Source organism: Heteronotia binoei, chromosome 2, assembly GCF_032191835.1.
Source record: "Heteronotia binoei isolate CCM8104 ecotype False Entrance Well chromosome 2, APGP_CSIRO_Hbin_v1, whole genome shotgun sequence".
NCBI lineage: Eukaryota > Metazoa > Chordata > Lepidosauria > Squamata > Gekkonidae > Heteronotia > Heteronotia binoei.
Window position 1 is genome coordinate 80,587,504 of NC_083224.1, and position 18,051 is coordinate 80,605,554.

General features: G+C 44.4%; 1 protein-coding gene across 2 annotated transcripts; it reads right to left on the minus strand.

The window, feature by feature from the left end:
- Positions 1-1,185: 1,185 nt before the first annotated feature.
- Positions 1,186-17,321, minus strand: TAF8 (TATA-box binding protein associated factor 8). Of its 2 annotated transcripts, none has more exons than XM_060231408.1 (8): positions 17,226-17,321; positions 14,577-14,733; positions 10,499-10,597; positions 8,457-8,519; positions 7,481-7,605; positions 6,738-6,885; positions 6,192-6,325; positions 1,186-5,233 (listed from the first exon to the last, which is right to left on the minus strand). In XM_060231408.1, exons 1-8 carry the CDS (start codon positions 17,265-17,267, stop codon positions 5,090-5,092), a joined length of 912 nt encoding a protein of 303 aa, XP_060087391.1. In that variant the 5' UTR covers positions 17,268-17,321; the 3' UTR covers positions 1,186-5,089. The 2 variants fall into 2 exon arrangements, with proteins under 2 accessions (XP_060087391.1, XP_060087390.1); XM_060231407.1 differs by having other exon boundaries at positions 6,183-6,325.
- Positions 17,322-18,051: the final 730 nt, after the last annotated feature.

Consider the following 18,051-nt stretch of genomic DNA (forward strand, 5'->3'; position numbering starts at 1 on the left):
TATAAGGAGTTTTGTAAACCCAAATGACCTCTCTGAAACAAATACCTGTCTCCCCTTCCAGCTGGGACTCTGGCAGCCCGCTGCACTGACAAAGCTCTGAAGAAGTGGGCGGGGTGGTGTTTCAAATCAGCTGGGCTCAGCATCTCCAGCCAGCAGCAAGGGGCAAAACCAGGAACTTCTGCGAACACATAGGAAGAAGAGCAGCTAGGCAGGCAGGCAGCCTGTGGCTAATAACAAGAGAGGGGGAGGGGCAAGCATCTAAGTTTCCCACCAAAAGCGCTCCCAAGAAACCTGTTAACAATAAAACACAGGAGGGAAGTGGCAGTGCTGAGATTGAAAAGCACACACTGGGTGGGGACTTCTCTCCCTCTTGCTTGCTGCTACACACTGGCTCCTCACCTGCTTCCTTCTCAGCATATGGGCCTGATTAAAGCCCCTAGCCGGCCACTTCTGGCCCATGGGCCATATGTTTGACATCCCTGCTTTAAGGTATTATCAGTGCTTGGGTAGTTTCTGCTAATACCTTTTCTTCACTTGGACCATTTTCTCTTCCACTTCTTAACTTCCTTTATTCTGCAGTTCACATTCCATAGTGTACAGTGAGGGGCTTTGTGTCAGTTGCACATCTAAAAACAGTTTGATATAAAAACAGATGTCAGCGTATTAACTGAATGCATTCAGCCTATTCTGAGATCAGATACAGAAACTACAAAATTACAATAACATGCCCACAATTCACAGGTTTGATCTCACAGAATTTCTACGAGACTTGTTTGAAAAGGGAAAGTAAGAATCACATTCCTATGCAAGACTAGATGAAACACTGAGGAATCTATGGCTAGATCTCCAGAGAATTTTGTCTGGGTAAACAGCAGCTATGGGGAACACTGACCCAGCTTGGTGTCACAAGGGATAGGCTCTTCCCCTCCCCCCCAGTACCATTTCCCTCGCTTCAAAAATCCTCCAGAGTTGCTGTGTTTTTCCACCAAAGGGACATTCAGGCAACTTGTCAGATTTCCCAAATGGCAAGTAGAAAAAACACCATGGAGCAGGGAGAGAGAACACTCTGTTCCCCTCACTTTGACCATAGCTGCTATTTACCAATAAAAACTGCACTAGAGATCTGATCATGGATTCCCCTAGTTGGAGCCTGTCCATATAAAAAACAAATGAAAAAGGCCAACATTTAGTTTATGCAGGCACAATTTTATTATGAACTGAAAAAAATAAACTATTTTCACTGTACCTTGCTCGTTGTACCAAACCTCCATTTTTAAAATTGTTTAAAAAAATCTAACCTGTGACCAAAATATATATAAATGTATAAATATATACAATTGTCTGTATTCACATTTTTACACAAGTACATTAGCATGATTAACAACAGCATGTTTAGAATCTTTTGGCCAAAGATAATGTTTTACACCTGGTCTTTCAAGTTCTCCCTGTGCAAGGATTTTTTTTAAACAGCAAAAAGCATTCTTGCCACAACTGATCCAACAGAAGGATGATTATCAGCAGCTTACAATAATATGAGTACAGGCCAGCTTGACAAGATTTCTGAATACCATTTAGACCCCTCAAACTAGGCACAAGGTGAATGAGACATCAATCCAATTACTCTGCTTCTTCCATCAACAGAGTATTATAAAATAGCAAAGAAAATGAAAATTGGCTTAAAGTTACAAGAAGATTGAGAAGAGATAGTGCTAACAGGAATAAAATCCGCATTTAAGCAAAGCCAATGAACAGCCTCATCCAGAGAACATCCAAGATTCTCTAATATGTCACACGGTGGCGTATGATGAGCTGGAAGAGTGGAGAACTAACAGAGAATCTACATAATGAAAGTACAGTCTAGCAGACTATTGCATACAGGTTCACCTTGAGGAGAGGAGATAGGTGTACAGCTATGCAGGGAATCTGTAACATTCAGCATGTGTATTATGAGGGTGCTACAACCACACCCCAATAGAACACAAAAAGTACAGCATACTTCATATGCACAAGTGGGTGAATGGACCACAAAGGACTCATTTCAAAGTTGGCAAAGCCACAGGACAATTGTTTTCATGGCTCCACAGGCAGTTAATATTTGAAAAGACTAAGCCCTTCCTTCTAGTGCTGCCTGTGGCTAAATTGGATTAATACTGAACAGGAACAAATATTTAGCAAACATCAGATTCAAGCAGTCTCCCTGTGCAGGCCTTTCCTAGGATCTAAAGCCAGACCAAATTATGACAGCTCCTTCTCATCTGCTAAGATAAAAATACACTTTGGATCTCTCCCATAAAATGGAACCACCAATTTAAACCCACTTGAATATTCTGGTTTAGCAGCTTCTTGGCAATGCTGCAGTGCCAATGGCTATCACTGAGCTGTGTTTAGCACTGATCACCAGTGAGAAAAAGAAACAATGCACTCTCAGCTTAAAGGGACAAAGGACTGTAACTGTAATTTGATGCTAGGTCAAACAGTAGACTGAACACAAGAAATGTATTTTAAAACACATGCAAGGTAGGAGAAGCCAGGGGAATTAAGAGCCACCTCCCCAAATTACACATTTTGAATGATTTTAATCTATGACTCATTCTATGCTGAACTCTATCTACTGTAAACTTTTATCTGTAATGCCAATAAAGGTAAATTAACTAACTAAAATTACACATTTTGTGTAACTGTTATATCTACCCCCTCAAAGGTATTAGGGCTTTTTGTAAGTTCCACTGAACTGAAAAGGTTAAAGATGCTTCCCCTCCCACTTCACTGCTCTTCTGCTTCAACTTGCAGTCATTATGGCTGCATTTTGTAAAAATGTAAACCCTGCAGGGGGGAAACTAAGCACAAAATGACGTGGCCCTTGTTTTCAACTACACTGCACTGCAGTTACTCCTAGAGGTAGTCCAAGGAAGGGAGGAGGGGAAAGGTTAGGGTTTGCAACATGTAGTAGAGAAGCCTGAACCTCACCATAATGAGCAGCAGTTTCACAGCAGATCAGCTGACACAAATCAGATGCTTTTCCATACTACATTTGTTCCATTCAGACAATACTTTAGACTGCATTTACCTCCAAGCAGGACTACCTCTAAATCATGGTTTCAAATATTTGTTTGGAGGCAAACCAGTGCATGAGCCCCACAGTTTGTTCTCGAGTCCCTAAACTTGGCCTGGAGGATCAGAAAACATCCATTGTAGGATGTGCTCTTCAGGCAGCCCTTCCACTCTTATTTCCTTCTAGTTTCATCAGAATTACAATTTTATTTGGAAAACGAACCAGAACCTTTGGAGAGAAAAAAATTGCAAAATATTGTTCCTTCTTTGTATGGAAGAGGAAACATGCAAAATATTGTCCTTTCTCCTTCTCAGCTACTTCAGATGGTATAGCAATCTGCAGGTCATAAACACAGTATTGTGATGATTCTTAAGACCAAAAGATTTCTCTGACTGAGGAAGGGGGAACCCCCCCCCTTTTTTTTTAAAGGAGCAAGTTGGGTCCAGAAGTTTTAACTTTCCGCAAAGCACCACACTACTTCTTTTGGAACATTTTCAGACAAGTAGTTTATAGCTAAAATGTGTTTTTAGGAAAGCATTTCTGACCATAAGTACAGACAGAAGCTTGTTCAAGGTGATCTTGTATGTCTTCTGAAATTTTAATGTTTAGACCCCACCCCATCCCCAAAATTCCTATGTTTAGAAGGGAAACAGTAGTGGAATGGACTGGCCTCAGTTTCTAACAGGGAAACTCCAAGATCATGTTAGAAACGGTCCTTTTCCCACCACTTTCTGTGAATATTAGTCAAGTGCATACCCTACATTTCATATGGGAAATAAGCAAAAATACTGGTGGGCTACAAGGACTGTGTGTCCATCTTTTACAGATCTACTATGAGCTTTTGAGCCATGACTTGTTTTCATCTAAGGATTCTGAGCACTGTTGATGTCAAAACTACAGAATCCAGGAAACAGCAGCTGTTGCAGGGATAATCTTCAGAGTGCTGGTGAGACAGAATAAAAAAACTTCCTAGTTGAGATGCAGCTGCAACCATTAGAATGTGTAGAAAAGTGCTCCCTGTAGCTCTGCACTTCAGCCTATGGTTAAAGCCACTACACTTTTTTGCCAGTAAGAAAAAGCTGTATTCCTTTAAAAGATGACATACCATATAAAGACATTTGAAGATTCACCTGGTCAGGGTTTGTTTGTTCTCCTTTCTTCACATTCATGAAGAACAGAATCTTTGCAAGAGGAAAGTCAAAATACTGCAAAATATTAGCACTGCAGACCTAAAGAGAGCTGAAATCTAAGACTCTGAGTCATAAAGTGCAGATGCAAAATTCAAAAGCTCACAAGGAATTCTTAGCCAGTCAAGGGCAGAACAGCCACAACCAATCTACTGAAATATAACTGCATTTTAAGTGGACATCTTCTAGAATTTGCTTTCAAGCATAGTCACTGGTAGTCCTGGTAGAAAGTTTTTCTTGTAATCAAGCTACTGCTTTATTTCCTCTCGCAGTTCTCCTAGCAGCTCAAACCACCACTGCAGCTCCAAGTAAACACAGTCCTTGAGAAAGCTCAGAATTATGCAGCCTCAGTTTTTGCTAAGGCACAACTGTTGGTATCTAACCAGCTCACTAGACCATGCATGTCTCATCCAAACCCACCATATTTAGCACAGTCTGAATCACAGGGACTGTAACATAAACAAAAGGCAGATGGTTTGAAAAGAAAGGACAAGAGTCCTATGGTTGCTTGATGCCTAGCAAAATGGAAGGAAGAATTCTGCAGTGTCTGTAGTTTTGTCTGCAACCCTTAGAAAAAAAGTTCACCTGAAGAATGAAAAGATGCTGCAGTTACCACAAGCTGCAGCATGTTGACTACATGTCAATATAAATGGCCTTCCATGCTTTCAAGCCTTTTGCTTAACTTATAACAAACCACTAACAGAAAAAAGTTCCAATTGAAGAGACCAGCTAGCCATCTGTCCATCAGCCCACAGTACATTTCCGCCTTTCCTGTGCCACATCAGCACAGGGACCACTGAAGGGCCCATGGCTGTCTCTAATTTAGTCCATCCTGTCAGATTGCCCCAGTTCACTTCTTCCTGCGGATCTTAGGTTTCTTCACTGGGCGGAGGTAGGGATTGTCTATCATGTTCTCCTCTCCATTTCGGCTGCCCGTCATGGATGTGTTGTGCTGTAGTACTGATGCATTCTCTTTCTCAGCTCCTGAGTCATCCTGGTAAGATAAGATCCAAATGATGTCAAATTCAAAGCTGAAGAATGCCAGTAAAGAAATAAAATGGAAGATGCTCAGGGCATATAAGGCAATAATAACATTTGTGCATCTCAGGGTGCGGGGTGCCCACTGCTGGGTAGCACTGCACTGAGTTTTTGATGCAAAAATTATTAGCAAAGGAACAAATGGCAGAATTGGCTGGGGGAAGCCTATTCTCCACTCATTTTTCCTGGGCCTGTTTAACACCTACCATTTACTTGATTCAGCATTATTCTGGTGCAATTTTTTTTTACTTTAAAAAAAGTAGAAGTATGGGATCACTATGATCCCAAAAAATTAGAGATCTCATAAAATCATAACACCTCACCAATCACTGGTGGGTATATGACAATACTACTGGAGAAAAACAAAGCCTTCCCTTTATCTTCACGCTAAAAGAGGAAATGGACATATTACATCCTGTCTTTTTATAGTTAATATTTTATTGCCTGCCAATGCTTTGTTTCTTCCAGTCCCACCATGGTTACACGGGCCTAGTTAGAGCAGAATGTGGAAGAAGAGGTATATCTGGATGTGCATGTCCATTTACATGCTGCCCTAATAGGAAGCTATGGGCAACTGAAACAAAGTGAGGGAGCATTGGCTCAGTTGTCTTGTCAACAGAAATATATTTCCTTGTCACCCTCTGCACCTACCCTCCTCTACTGTTTTACACTCTTTTGCAAAATGATGCAAAAAAAAATAACCAAAAGAAGGCTTAAATTCCATTAGAATTTTTCCCCTGATGGTGAGAAGCCACACTGCCTACCATCCGTCTCTGGAGGATTATGTAAATGAAATTTATCTGCCCAGCATCTTCTTTTTAACTTCAGGGGACCATTTAATATGGAATTTGCAGGGATCAAGAAATAACAGCACACTGAATTGAACTCTGTCTCTCAAGCTCTACCGTGCTCACATGAATGGGGAGATTCTCTGTGTCTGTTTGATCATCTTGTTCGGATGAATCTGTCTCCTCCATCTGCTGCATTTCCAATTCGGAGGGAAGCAGAGCAGTCAAGTAGGGTATTGCAAAAGGCCTGGCAGCTATCACTGGAGACAGCAAAGGGAGAAAGTACAGTGTCAGATACAGAGGTCTAAAAATAACTCCTGCCTTGTAGCAGAGCATCATAGCCATTACATGCTACCATGCTTCTATATGCACTTAATTTATTAAAATAATCAGACCAATATATCTCCTAGCTTATCCTGTCCCAAAATGTTATTTTTTTAATCTGGAAGTAAAAAGACATGAGTAATTCACTAATGGTTACTTTTAAAAATATATATATCTTTCACTGACTTTGTTATTGGAACAGTTGGATACCAGCGTGATGGACCACTGGGGATGTTCAGATTTTTTTTTTGCAAATGGCAAGTGAATGCCAGATCTAACCACATAGCATACTACTTAGAATCACAATGTGCTCTGCCGCCTATTTGATTGTCATTTAGAATCCCTTACAAGGGAAGGTGCTGACATCATCCTTGAAAAGACTCTGTGTCTCTCCTGTCTTTGCCATGAAGCGGGTCAAAGCTCTTTCAACATCTCGTCTCTGGGAGGCAGCCTTTTCTCGTAGGATCTGGTAATCCAGGACAGGCTCCCGGTAAGTCTGAAAGGGGAGAGGGGAGGCAATGATGACTATACGCAATCTTGAACTTGTAATGATCAGGCTCAATGGGGACCACCAGCACAATCCACTGGACAGGCAGCCAAAACCTCTCATGCATGCCACAGATGAAAAGTCAAGTAGCATCTCAGAAAGCTGCAAGTACAATGTGGACTGCAAAAGGCTGGATGTACCTTAAAAAAAACCTCGTTATATAACCTTGTATTAAAAGGTCTGTAACAGCCCCATGGCTCAGAGTGGTAAAGCTGCAGTACTGCAGTAGAAGCTCTGCTCACGACATGAATTCGATCCCAGAAGAAGCTGAGTTCAGGTAGCCAGCTCAGGGTTGACTCCGCCTTCCATCCTTCCGAGGTCAGTAAAATGAGTACCCAGCTTGCTGGAGGGGAAAGTATAGATGACTGGGGAAGGCAATAGCAAACCACCCCATTAAAAAAGTCTGCCATGGAAACGTCATGATGCAATGTCACCCCAGAATCGGAAACAACATTAAAAGGTCTAATGCGGAGCCAATTTCTGCCACAGTTAATACTAAAGTTGACAACATGTGACCACTTTTTTGGAAGGCAGGCCAACTTACCGGTGTCTTGATGTAAGTGTGAGGATCTGGGAATTCTGGAAAATGACCTGGGATGTGGGATGGGTGAGGCTTGTTTTGTCCAGCTGTCAGGGCTTTTGGGGCCACAGGCTGATTAGTTACAGGAGCTACAATTGGAAACAGAAATTCAGTCATGGCAACCCTCGCCACACCACTATCAAACCCAGCAAAACATTGAGGCAATCAACTGGGACAAACCCATGGCACTGGTACGCTTAATACAATTGAAATGATGAACCTGTTTGGGCAACAAAAGAGTAAAAACAGCTTCCTGCAGGCAGAATGGTGCAAAAAGGGCTTTGCAAGAATTTAATGTGACCAGTTTTGCACTATCTAAGAGACTTCACATATTAGATGGACTGTCACCAAAACAGCATCCCATGTTTTCTCTCTCTGCCCCATAACGCCTAACATCATGAAATCTAAGTCATAACACCATCATGTCATGCATTTCTTTTTCCCACCAGCAGCAAAAATAGTGGGGAAGAAAGCTAGGCACATGCAAAATCAAGCAACACTGCAACACACTGTGATAATGATTTCTTTATAGGGAAGAGGGAGTGAACTACAGGGAAATACCTTTTTGGTGTAGTCCTGTGTCCAACATAACATACAGTTCCATTCTCAAAAGGCATCACCTATATCTTTTCTTATTCCATTTGTTTTGTATTTACACAAATTCTTAACAGAGAGGAGCATTCAAAAATACTATTTCCCACAGCAGTCTTATGTGGTGTAACCAATTCTACCTCCTCAGTATTCTACCACTTTATTCTGTTGTATGTGCAGAAATGATTTCATGCTTGGGTTCCAAACCCCTAAACAGGCACATTCCACTGCTCCACACATTTATTTGCAATGAAATCTTGCTGATTTCAATACTCTCACAAATAAGTATACTCAGAATTGCAGTCTCATATTCAGCAGCCTCCCAAACACCAGACAAAAGCTCACATACGTGCAGTGATCACCATCCGCTGGGACCGTTTGGCATAAGCAGGCAGGGTTTCCACATTAAATCCTAAAACAAAGGGGAAAAGAGAGTTCTAGTAGTCACAAAAGAAATTCATCAGCCTCTGGAAACTTGGATCATTGGCTGCACTGCAAAACTGACTAATTCACCAATATTTGCTCTCCCTGACTCCACAGGAATTCAGGCAGAGATTCAGACAAAACAGCAGAGATGCCTATGCTCAATGAATCATGTGCCAAAGTCCTTATTGGGCAGAATGGAGCTACCGTATCTTGATCAAAGATATAAGTAGGCTGAACTTTCCTCTGGAAGACAAGATGGCAAAAGGCACTTGGTAAAAAAGGAGACTAAAGGATAGCAGGACCATTCTACCCTTCCAATGGTATCTACCCACCCAATCCTCATGCTCCGATAAACATAAGGGTTGGATCGAACAAGCAGTCTGTGGAAGATGCTAACAGTTGCAGATATTCCCTGTGAGGGATGGGCATGAACCAAACCATAAAGAAAAACTCATAACAAGTTTTGCCCTGTTCATGGTTCAGGAACTGAAGTCAGTGACAGGTCCAAAGTCAATGACTTCCACAAACTTTTAAGGCAGTTCATGGGGTTCATTCCATTTCCTGGCTTCAGCAGAAAGCTGCAAAAACAGCTGAGCAGCTGAAAGCGCTCCCCACTGCTCAGCTGCTGTGGACTTTCTTGTGTGGTCCCTTCAGAGTTTAAAGGGACTGCACAAGGAAGCTGGGAAGTGGGAACTAGAATGTCCAGGGAAGCCGCCATCCATTGCCCAGCACTCCAGGGGAGCCTGGGTGCTCACCCACTCTCCTCCCCATCACCTGAGGATACCGGTGGAGAAGGAGGCTGCTCCAGCTGAGGACCATGTGGGTTGGGCATCTTTTGATGCCATTAACAAAGTTGGGTCCAGCAGGAAGTGGGCCAGCCATAGGGGACACCATGGGGGATGCCCAGCCCACATGGTCCCTGGGCTGGAACAGCCTCCTTCCTTGCCAGTTCCATATCCCCCACCCTTGGGCTACTGAGGGTGGGCCTGGTTGCTCTCCTGCTGCTGGAGCCCTGCTGCCACTGTGCAACTCACTGGTCATCTCCTCTGCTGCCTGCATCTTCTCGGCTGCTGGCCTCCTGAGTGAGTTCCCAATGGGAGACCTGGATGGTACCCTCAGGCAATTGGGGGAGGGGGGGAATGTGTGGCCTTTCTCGTGTTGCCAGGTGATGGACAGGTGCTTGCTTCCCCAGCCGAAGCAGTGCTTGACCCTGGACAGGCTGCTCCCTGTTTCCTAGCTTTCCCCTTCAAACTTTGCATAAGAAGACCCAAAACAGCTGAAGGGCTGGAAGCATTCCCACCACTCAGGTATTTTTGCTGTTTTTTGAAAACTCTGTTTAAAAGGACCATGGTCCATTTAAATGAGGTTTGCTGGGCCCACAAACCATGAACTGAATCAGTTAATCAGAGAGCGAACCAGCTCAGTTCATGATTTGGCGGCTCATGCCCATCCTTATTCCCTTCTTTCTGCTCCCCCAGCAACCACTTCTGATGCTAGGAAAGCTTACTCCTGAGGTCCCATGCCCATACAAACTAATAGCCACACAGGTTGAGAGGCTGGAGTGGAGAGAGGGAAAGGGACCATATCATCCTTCCTGCTTCTGCTGATGAAGGAGAAGGGAGGGAGTGACTTCCCACCCTTATCACTCATCATCGCAGTCCACTCACCTGCATGGGTATCATACCACACAGGTCCCATGACCATGGCAAACAATTTTTGGGTCAGAAATAGAGGAGGAAGAAGCACGGAACCTCCAAAATCCTTCTGTGAGCAAATCACTTGCTCCAATCCAGTAGATAAAGCAGAATTTGAGTGTGAGGCTAAATGGAAACCGACTGTACATCCTTAGTAGTACATCCATTAAATTATCACACATACAAAATCACTTTCCATCTCTGCACACCTGCAAAACCAATCAAATGCAATAGGACCACATAACTGTAAAGCACCTATTCAGAGACTCACCCATTTCTACTAAGGTCACAACAATATCAGAAAGGGTTGGCTGAGTCCTCGCAGTATGTTCACAGAAAGATTTTGCACTCCTTCCTATTTCTGAAATATCTGGAAAAGAAAAGGATTGAGATCTGAAATCTTCAGTCATCATAATGCTATTACAAATCCCACTGCTGTGAGAAAAATTAAGGTATATTATGCCCTCTTACTATTTGACACCATTAAACATACAGGAATGTGAAAAGAAGTGTGCTATCAATTTTGCAAACTTCCTCTGCCCAGCCAGGCCTTTAGTTGTCTCTTCTCTATCTGGGAGGAGTTATGCTGCTGCTTGGATTCAGGCTTTCCCAGTTGCCACCAATACTCCCTCCTCTAAGCTGTGGAGTCTTGTGAGCAAAAATTCTACTTTGCGAGCTACTGGTATTAAAGTTGTGAGTTACAGCATAACATAGTTTACTCTGGGGCCATTTTTCCTGAGCTAAGCCACAAATGTATGGACTGGAGGCTAAAAAAACCTGTGAGCTAGCTCACACTAACTCAGCTTAGAGGGAACACTGGTTGTCACTCCTCTGCTTTAGAACAATCAACAAGACGAGGGGAGGCAGGTTTCTACTTTGCTTGCCTTTAGGTGTTCAGGGGAGCATTTGGAAAGGCATGAGTGGTTCTTTGGGTGTAATTTTATTATTATCATAGGATTAGGATCCTGTTGGCAGCTTTATTGTTTCTTGGATGCTTTTAGAATAGTTTTAATTTTGATTGTTATACTGATAGCCAACTTTGGATCCAGCTCTGCTGAGGAAAAGGCAGGTTTATAAATACTTTAAGTGTACAAAAGTAGGAGTCTCTTTGTGGTTAATTCTGAATACAAAAAGTAGAACTGTCTGTGTTTGGTTAGCAGTGTGCATTCGGTTTGGCCGAACCGAATAGACCACCGAATACCCCGATTCGGAAGTATGCGGCGTCGTATACTTCCGAATACAATTTGCAGGCATTATACAGTAGCCGTATATGGCTCCCGTATACTTCCAAATCAATATTCAGAAGTATTCAGAAGTCAATGTAAAAGGCAGGAAAGGAGCTTCTGCAGCCTCAGGGCTCTGCATACAGCAGGCAGGGCAGAAGGGCAAGCTTCCAGACCACTGCAGCATCAAAGCAGAAGTTACTCCTCCTGCCAAAATGCTTCCTTTCAATTAGGTGTTAAAGTAGTAGGAGTCTCTTTGTGGTTAATTCTGAATACAAAAAGTAGAACTGTGTGTTTGGTTAGCGGTGTGCATTCGGTTTGGCCGAACCAAATAGGCTGCCGAATACCCCCTGATTCGGAAGTATACGGCGTCGTATGCTTCCGAATACAATTTGCAGGCATTATACAGTAGCCGTATATGGCTCCCATATACTTCCAAATCAATATTCAGAAGTATTCAGAAGTCAATGTAAAAGGCGGGAAAGAAGCTTCTGCAGCCTCAGGGAAGCTGCTTGCCTCCTTTCCCACCTTTGGAAGCCTTTTCCCGCCTCTCCCATAGCCTCCCTGGGATCAGGGAGGGAGGGGGAAGGGGAGAGGAGTCCTTGAATAACATCGGGGAGAGAACTGCTCCCTGGGGCACCCCACAGTCTAGTGTGCACCTCTGGGATCGCTCACCCCCAATCGCCACCCTCTGTCCCCGACCCATGAGGAAGGAGGAAAGCCATTGTAAGGCCAGCCCCTCTACCCCTATGTCGGTGAGGCGGCGGATCAGCAACTGATGGTCGACTGTATCAAATGCAGCCGACAAATCTAATAACATCAGCACTGCCACACCGCCTCGATCCAGTTGCCGCTGGAGGTCATCCACCAAGGCGACCAGGACCGTCTCCGTCCCGTGACCCGGCCGGAAGCCAGACTGGCACGGGTCCAGGACAGAAGCGTCATCTAGAAATCTCTGTAGCTGCAGCGCCACTGCCCTCTCGATAATTTTACCTAAAAATGGTAAATTGGACACCGGTCGGTAGTTTGCCAATTCGGCCGGGTCTGCTGTAGATTTTTTCAAGAGGGGGCGGACCAAGGCCTCTTTCAGGGGCATTGGGAAATGCCCCTCTAGGAGGGATCTATTTATGATGTCCCGTAGAGGACATCTAAGCTCCCTCTGGCAAGATTTAATCAGCCAAGAGGGGCAAGGGTCCAAATCACACGTTGTTGGGCGAGCAGCAGAGAGAACTCCATCGACTTCCTCCAAGCTGAGCGGGTCGAAGTGGTCCAGTATTAAATCTGAAGACAGGCGCGGAGCCTCAGTTTCACTTACTGTATCTAATGTGATAGGCAGGTCTTGGCGGAGCGACGAGATTTTATCTGCAAAATATTTCGCAAATGCCTCACAGCCTATCTCTAATTCTCTAATATTTGGTTTGCCTTGTGGCAGTGTTATAAGATCTCCAATTACTCTAAACAATTGTGCTGGGCGCGATTTTGCAGATGCAATCTTGGCTGCAAAGTATTCTTTCTTTGCAGCCTTGACTGCCATCTCATAAGACCTTATAAGCGTTCTGTAGGATGTTCTCGTCGTTTCGTCCCGAGTATGCCTCCACCGTCTCTCTAGGCGTCTGAGCCCTTGTTTCAGCTGGCGTAATTCCAAGGTATACCATGGAGCCAGCCTCTTACGAGGGCGCAGAGGGCGCCGAGGTGCAATTTCATCGATAGCCCTGGAAAGCTGGTCCTGCCAGACTTCCACCAGGTCATCGAGGGAATTGCCAGTGGGCCAGGGATCCCTCAGGGCTGTTTGGAACCGTTCCGGGTCCATCAAGCCCCGGGGGCGAGCCAAAATAGGCTCTCCGCCCATACAGGGTTGGGGCGACGTCTCCACACGGGCCTTAAGGGCTAGGTGATCCGACCATGGAACCGCTTCAGCTGCGATATCGTTCACCAAAATCCCGGATGCAAAGATCAGGTCTAATGTGTGCCCGGCTTGATGCGTGGGAGTTGTGACAAATTGAGAGAGCCCCAGTGTCGCCATGGTAGACACTAGGTCCATCGCCTGAGTGGAGGCCGTGTCGTCGGCATGGACATTGAAGTCACCCAGGACCATAAGCCCCGGGAACTCCAATGCCCAGCCCGCCACTGCCTCCAATAGTGATGGTAAGGCGCTGGCTGGTGCGTTGGGCGGACAGTACACCAGCCAGATCGCCAACCCCTCTCCAACATCCCACGTCAGGCCGGCACATTCAATGCCATCGATCTTAGGGCCGGGAGAGCCCGAAAGGAGTAACCCTCCCGTATGAACAACGCTACCCCTCCCCCCCGCCCGTTATTCCGTGACTGGTGAAAGACCGAGTGCAGTCTTTTTGGGCCAGGGGGGGTTCATGCAGGGGAGTCCCCTGAAGCTGCCCTGCAGTTTTAGGGCCTCTCCCTCAAACCCCCCTCTGGCCAGAGCCACTTTCCCCACAGCAATTATAGCGGAGGAAGTGGCTAATTGGGCTTTCCCCAGCATTGGTGGCAATGGGCCTTTTGGGGAGCCCAAAGACAGGGACCCCCTGGCCCAATCTTTTTGGGACTTGGGGGGTTTGTAGGGGAGAGTCCCCTGCGGGATCCTTGCAGTTTTGGGGGCTCTCCCTCAAACCCTCTGCCCCCCAATAGCCTCTGATTATGCCCTACGTTGCCATTGATTTCAATAGCCCATAGGGTATAATGGTGGAATAGGGGCACCCTCTTTGGGTGCCCCTGGAATGGGAACCCCTTGGTCCAATCTTTTTGAGACTTGGGGGGTTCGTAGGGGAGAGTCCCCTGCAGGTCCTCTACAAATTTGGGGGCTCTCCCTCAAACCCCCTTCCCTCCAGGTGGCTTCCAATATACCCTATTTTGCCATTGATTTCAATGGCCCATGGGGTATAATGGGGCCGTATATTCGAAAATAGCCGTATATCTCCAGTATATACAGCTATTCCCAATACCGGTATTTGGAAATATACAGTATTCCGAATATTTTGGCCCCATATATTTCCAAATCCGATTAATTCTGATTTTTTTGCACACCCCTATGTTTGGTATTATCTTTGTTTTAAGGAGATGTCCTGTTTTCAAATTATTTTAATCCAGGAACTCACACTTGGTGATACTCACAACTTTGGATCATCTCTGTCATGGTTTCTACAGCAGCCTTCTCAGCACTCTCAAACCCAGCTTCTGTCAGTAGTGAACTGACCACCACTTGGAGGGTCCTTCTTCGAGCCAAATAGTAATTGTCTGCCGGGGTTGTTGAGTGTTTGCCACCTGACCGCTGCCAAGACAGAACCCAAACAACGAACAGGAATGAAGGACCAGGAGTACATAAACAAAAAGTTTGCAGCAGTTACCAAAAGATGCATGGATACTGCTAAACAAGAGTCTAAACGTTCCTTTTCCAGGAGTTTAGCACTTTTGCACCCTGATCCTTGAAGTACTTTACATTCCCATTCTGATTGTTCTATTTACTTATGCTAGGTTACTGCAGAAGATGTCAGAGCTACACAGAACAGGCTCCTCTCACCCTTATCAGCTCTGTTCCTCATTCATGAAACAGCACTGCACTAGTCTAGAGCTAGTCTTTCTGCACACATTTTCCTAGGGAAGCAAGCCGAAGTACTGTCCCCAGCCAGGTATCTTTTCAACATCACTATCCCAAAATATCGGATAGCTTTCTCAAAAGCACGACTCAATGCACTTTTCTCTTCGGTGCTTTTGGGACGTTACGCTGGGTACCCATATCTGGAAAGATTGTGCCCCTGCAATTGCAATGAGGTTGAAACAACTCTCCACATCGTTTTGCACTGCCCAAATTACAATGACTTGAGGGCAAGATTAATCTCTCCGATTCTTGGGTCCTTGGCGGGCAGGCAGGAGGATGAGCAAATTGCCTTCCTCCTGTCTGACGCTCATTCTGATGTTTCATCTAAGATTGCCCGTTTCTGTTATGCTGCTCAGTTCGAAAGGAGGGAAATTGAGAATGTTAATCTTGGTTATGAGTTTTAACAATATGTGTAATAGCAGGAGTCAGGAATTTTGTGTAAGAGGTGATGGGTTTGTTTTTATGATTTTGTTTTTGTTTGTATTAAGCTGGTCAGATGACCGTGAATAAAGAACTACGACTACACTGCACTTCTTGAACTTGGAAAATACAGAATTACACACAAGAAATTGTAACAAGAGATTTGGAAATTCTCACAAATTTCCCCCCCCCTCCAGGATTATATAAACTCTTAGACTTCAACAGGCTTTTTAAACCTCTCAAAACATTCCGAATTCCATACCTCTTGAAGCCTATTCAGACCTAACACGGCTGGTTTCCTGGGAGATTTTTCTTTTTTTTGGTGTGGGGGGGGGGGGAAGCAGAAGTCATTTACAAAGTCATATTTTTCTGCATTTGTATGGAGTCACCCAAGTAGGTAGAGATTTCCAACCATGTCTGTGGGCTGTTTTGTTTTAGTGCTCCCATGACATCAATGGAACAATTTATTACCATTAGAAGAAATGATGCTGGAATAGCAGCATTCTTTTTATCCTTTAGGTCAGGGAGTGTGTCTGCAGTTACCACTGCCAAAAGAGATGAGTCCCCCTAATACGGAGCACTTTCCACAGCAGGAGCAATAGAGTTATACATTTTCCTCCTGACTCTAAAGAATTAATGGTCTCTTTAAAAGAGAAAGAGCCCTGCCATCATAGCAGTGCCCTATGCTTCCAACTAGGGAAACACAGAACTGTACAAGCCAGCATCTCCCACTCCACCCCCCTCCACTTTGCAAATACATATTCTGGCTGACTTCAGCACAAGTAAAGTTGAGTGGGGGACAAGTTCTGGCAGCTGCTACAAGCACAATAACTGAGTTTGGTGAACAATTTACTTTCCTTCTTTTAAAGTATTTTAATTCTAACTTTCTTCAGGTCTCTTTTCCCCAGTTCTCGCAAACAACATTAAAAGCATTGTTCTTATACCGTTTGATTTCTCATCTAGAACTGGGTCATCATAAACATGAAATATGTAGTGTTGTGTTAGCACAGACTACATTAGTTCTTCACAGTAACAAAGACCATGTTTTCAGTCATTATAATTGCCCCAGATTCCCACAGCCTTCTGAACTAAGCCTCTATGTTTTGTAAATTCACAAACAAAACTGCATTAAATATTAGCACCTACTACTTAATTATGCGAGAACCACCTCATTAGCCATCTCTTCGCTATTTAGGGACACGGAAGTAACTAACTAATCATCACTTAACTACAAGTAATGTGTATACAATGTTTTCCAAAGCTCCAGAAGCTTGGGACTGTTGGGACATTCACGTAAGAACTTCAGATTTGGGGCAGGGTGTCTGTGTGTCTATTCCTCATTCTTTTGAGCAGTCACATGCCCTTTAAAATGAGGAAGGGGGAGTTAAAGGTGTAAAAGGGATAACATGATCTCTACATTTATGATTTTTAAAAATAACATGGGAGGGGGATAGAACGGGGACTGGCCGTGCATTGGTGTCATGTCATTTCCCGCACCCCAAGGGAGACCACAACCTTCTCCATATCAACGGCACTGCCATAAACCAAACTGAACTCAACCCCATCAGTTTCGAAGGTAATGAGAGGAACGGGGTTCCGCGCGCGCACCCACCCACCCCGGAATTTCTCGCTTCTCGGAGGCCTCGAATCGTGGTGCTCGGAGTGAACACCTACCGAGCGGGCATGAAGCACATACCCGGTCACATGGCTCCTCAGAGGAATCACTCTCCTGAAGCCTGCCTTACCGTGCCTGAGCTATTGCAGCCACCGGTTCCTGTGTCTGCCATCTTGGCTCCATGGGAGAATACTTTTTGCCTAGAGCATTATGGAGCTTGTAGTTCCCTCAGGTAGGCGTCACCGCGCTCTATGGAAGAATGTGAGCATGCGCTGCTATGCCTAGAGCATTCTGGGGTTTGTAGTCATCTCAGGTGCTCTCGGGATAGTACTGTAACTAGACAATCTTCTGTATTCTTCCTGGACAATAGTGACGAGTGAGTAAATTCGTCTCAACAGTGAATTCAGTAATTTTCTGAGAAGGTGAAACAAAACTGACTTATGGGAATGTGGCCATATTAAAACCGTATACCTCATATTGAGCTAGGTAAAATAAACTGTGTCAATGGTCTGACGAAATAAACAAATATTTGCACTTTAGATATTCATCTTTTATCACAGTTCTGTCCCTGAGGAAGCCAGAGGTGGATTTTGTATTTATTATGTATATGTACATAGAGAGCACGCTTTATTGAGTTATAGCCACAAAGAGCCCTTATGATTTTCCAGCTATTTAGCAACAATAAAGCTATGGACTTGAAAAATCTGAAATCATTTTGGTGCTTCAAGACTGCCTAATTATTGTTTGTAATGTACCTGTCAAGCCGAATCTGGAAGAGTGTGGAACAGTCCTATGAATACCCGAAGAATCATTGCCAGTGATATATCCCAGTTCAATTAATAGCTGCAAAATAATGGCAGAAAATTGTTTGCCCTGTAAATTCTGTTCCACAAAAGGACTTTTGAGGCTTGCTGTTGTGTAATTCCAGTGACCCTTCCTTGCTCAAAATCCAAATG

Excerpts from the sequence above, each read along its gene's own strand:
- TAF8 (XM_060231407.1), bottom strand. The coding sequence starts at position 17,267 with ATGGCAGACACAGGAACCGGTGGCTGCAATAGCTCAGGCACG. Across the intron at positions 10,598-14,576 it reads GACAGAGATGATCCAAAGTT|ATATTTCAGAAATAGGAAGG; the intron begins GTGAGTATCACC and ends TTTCTTTTCCAG. Across the intron at positions 8,520-10,498 it reads TGTGACCTTAGTAGAAATGG|GATTTAATGTGGAAACCCTG; the intron begins GTGAGTCTCTGA and ends CCTTTGTTTTAG.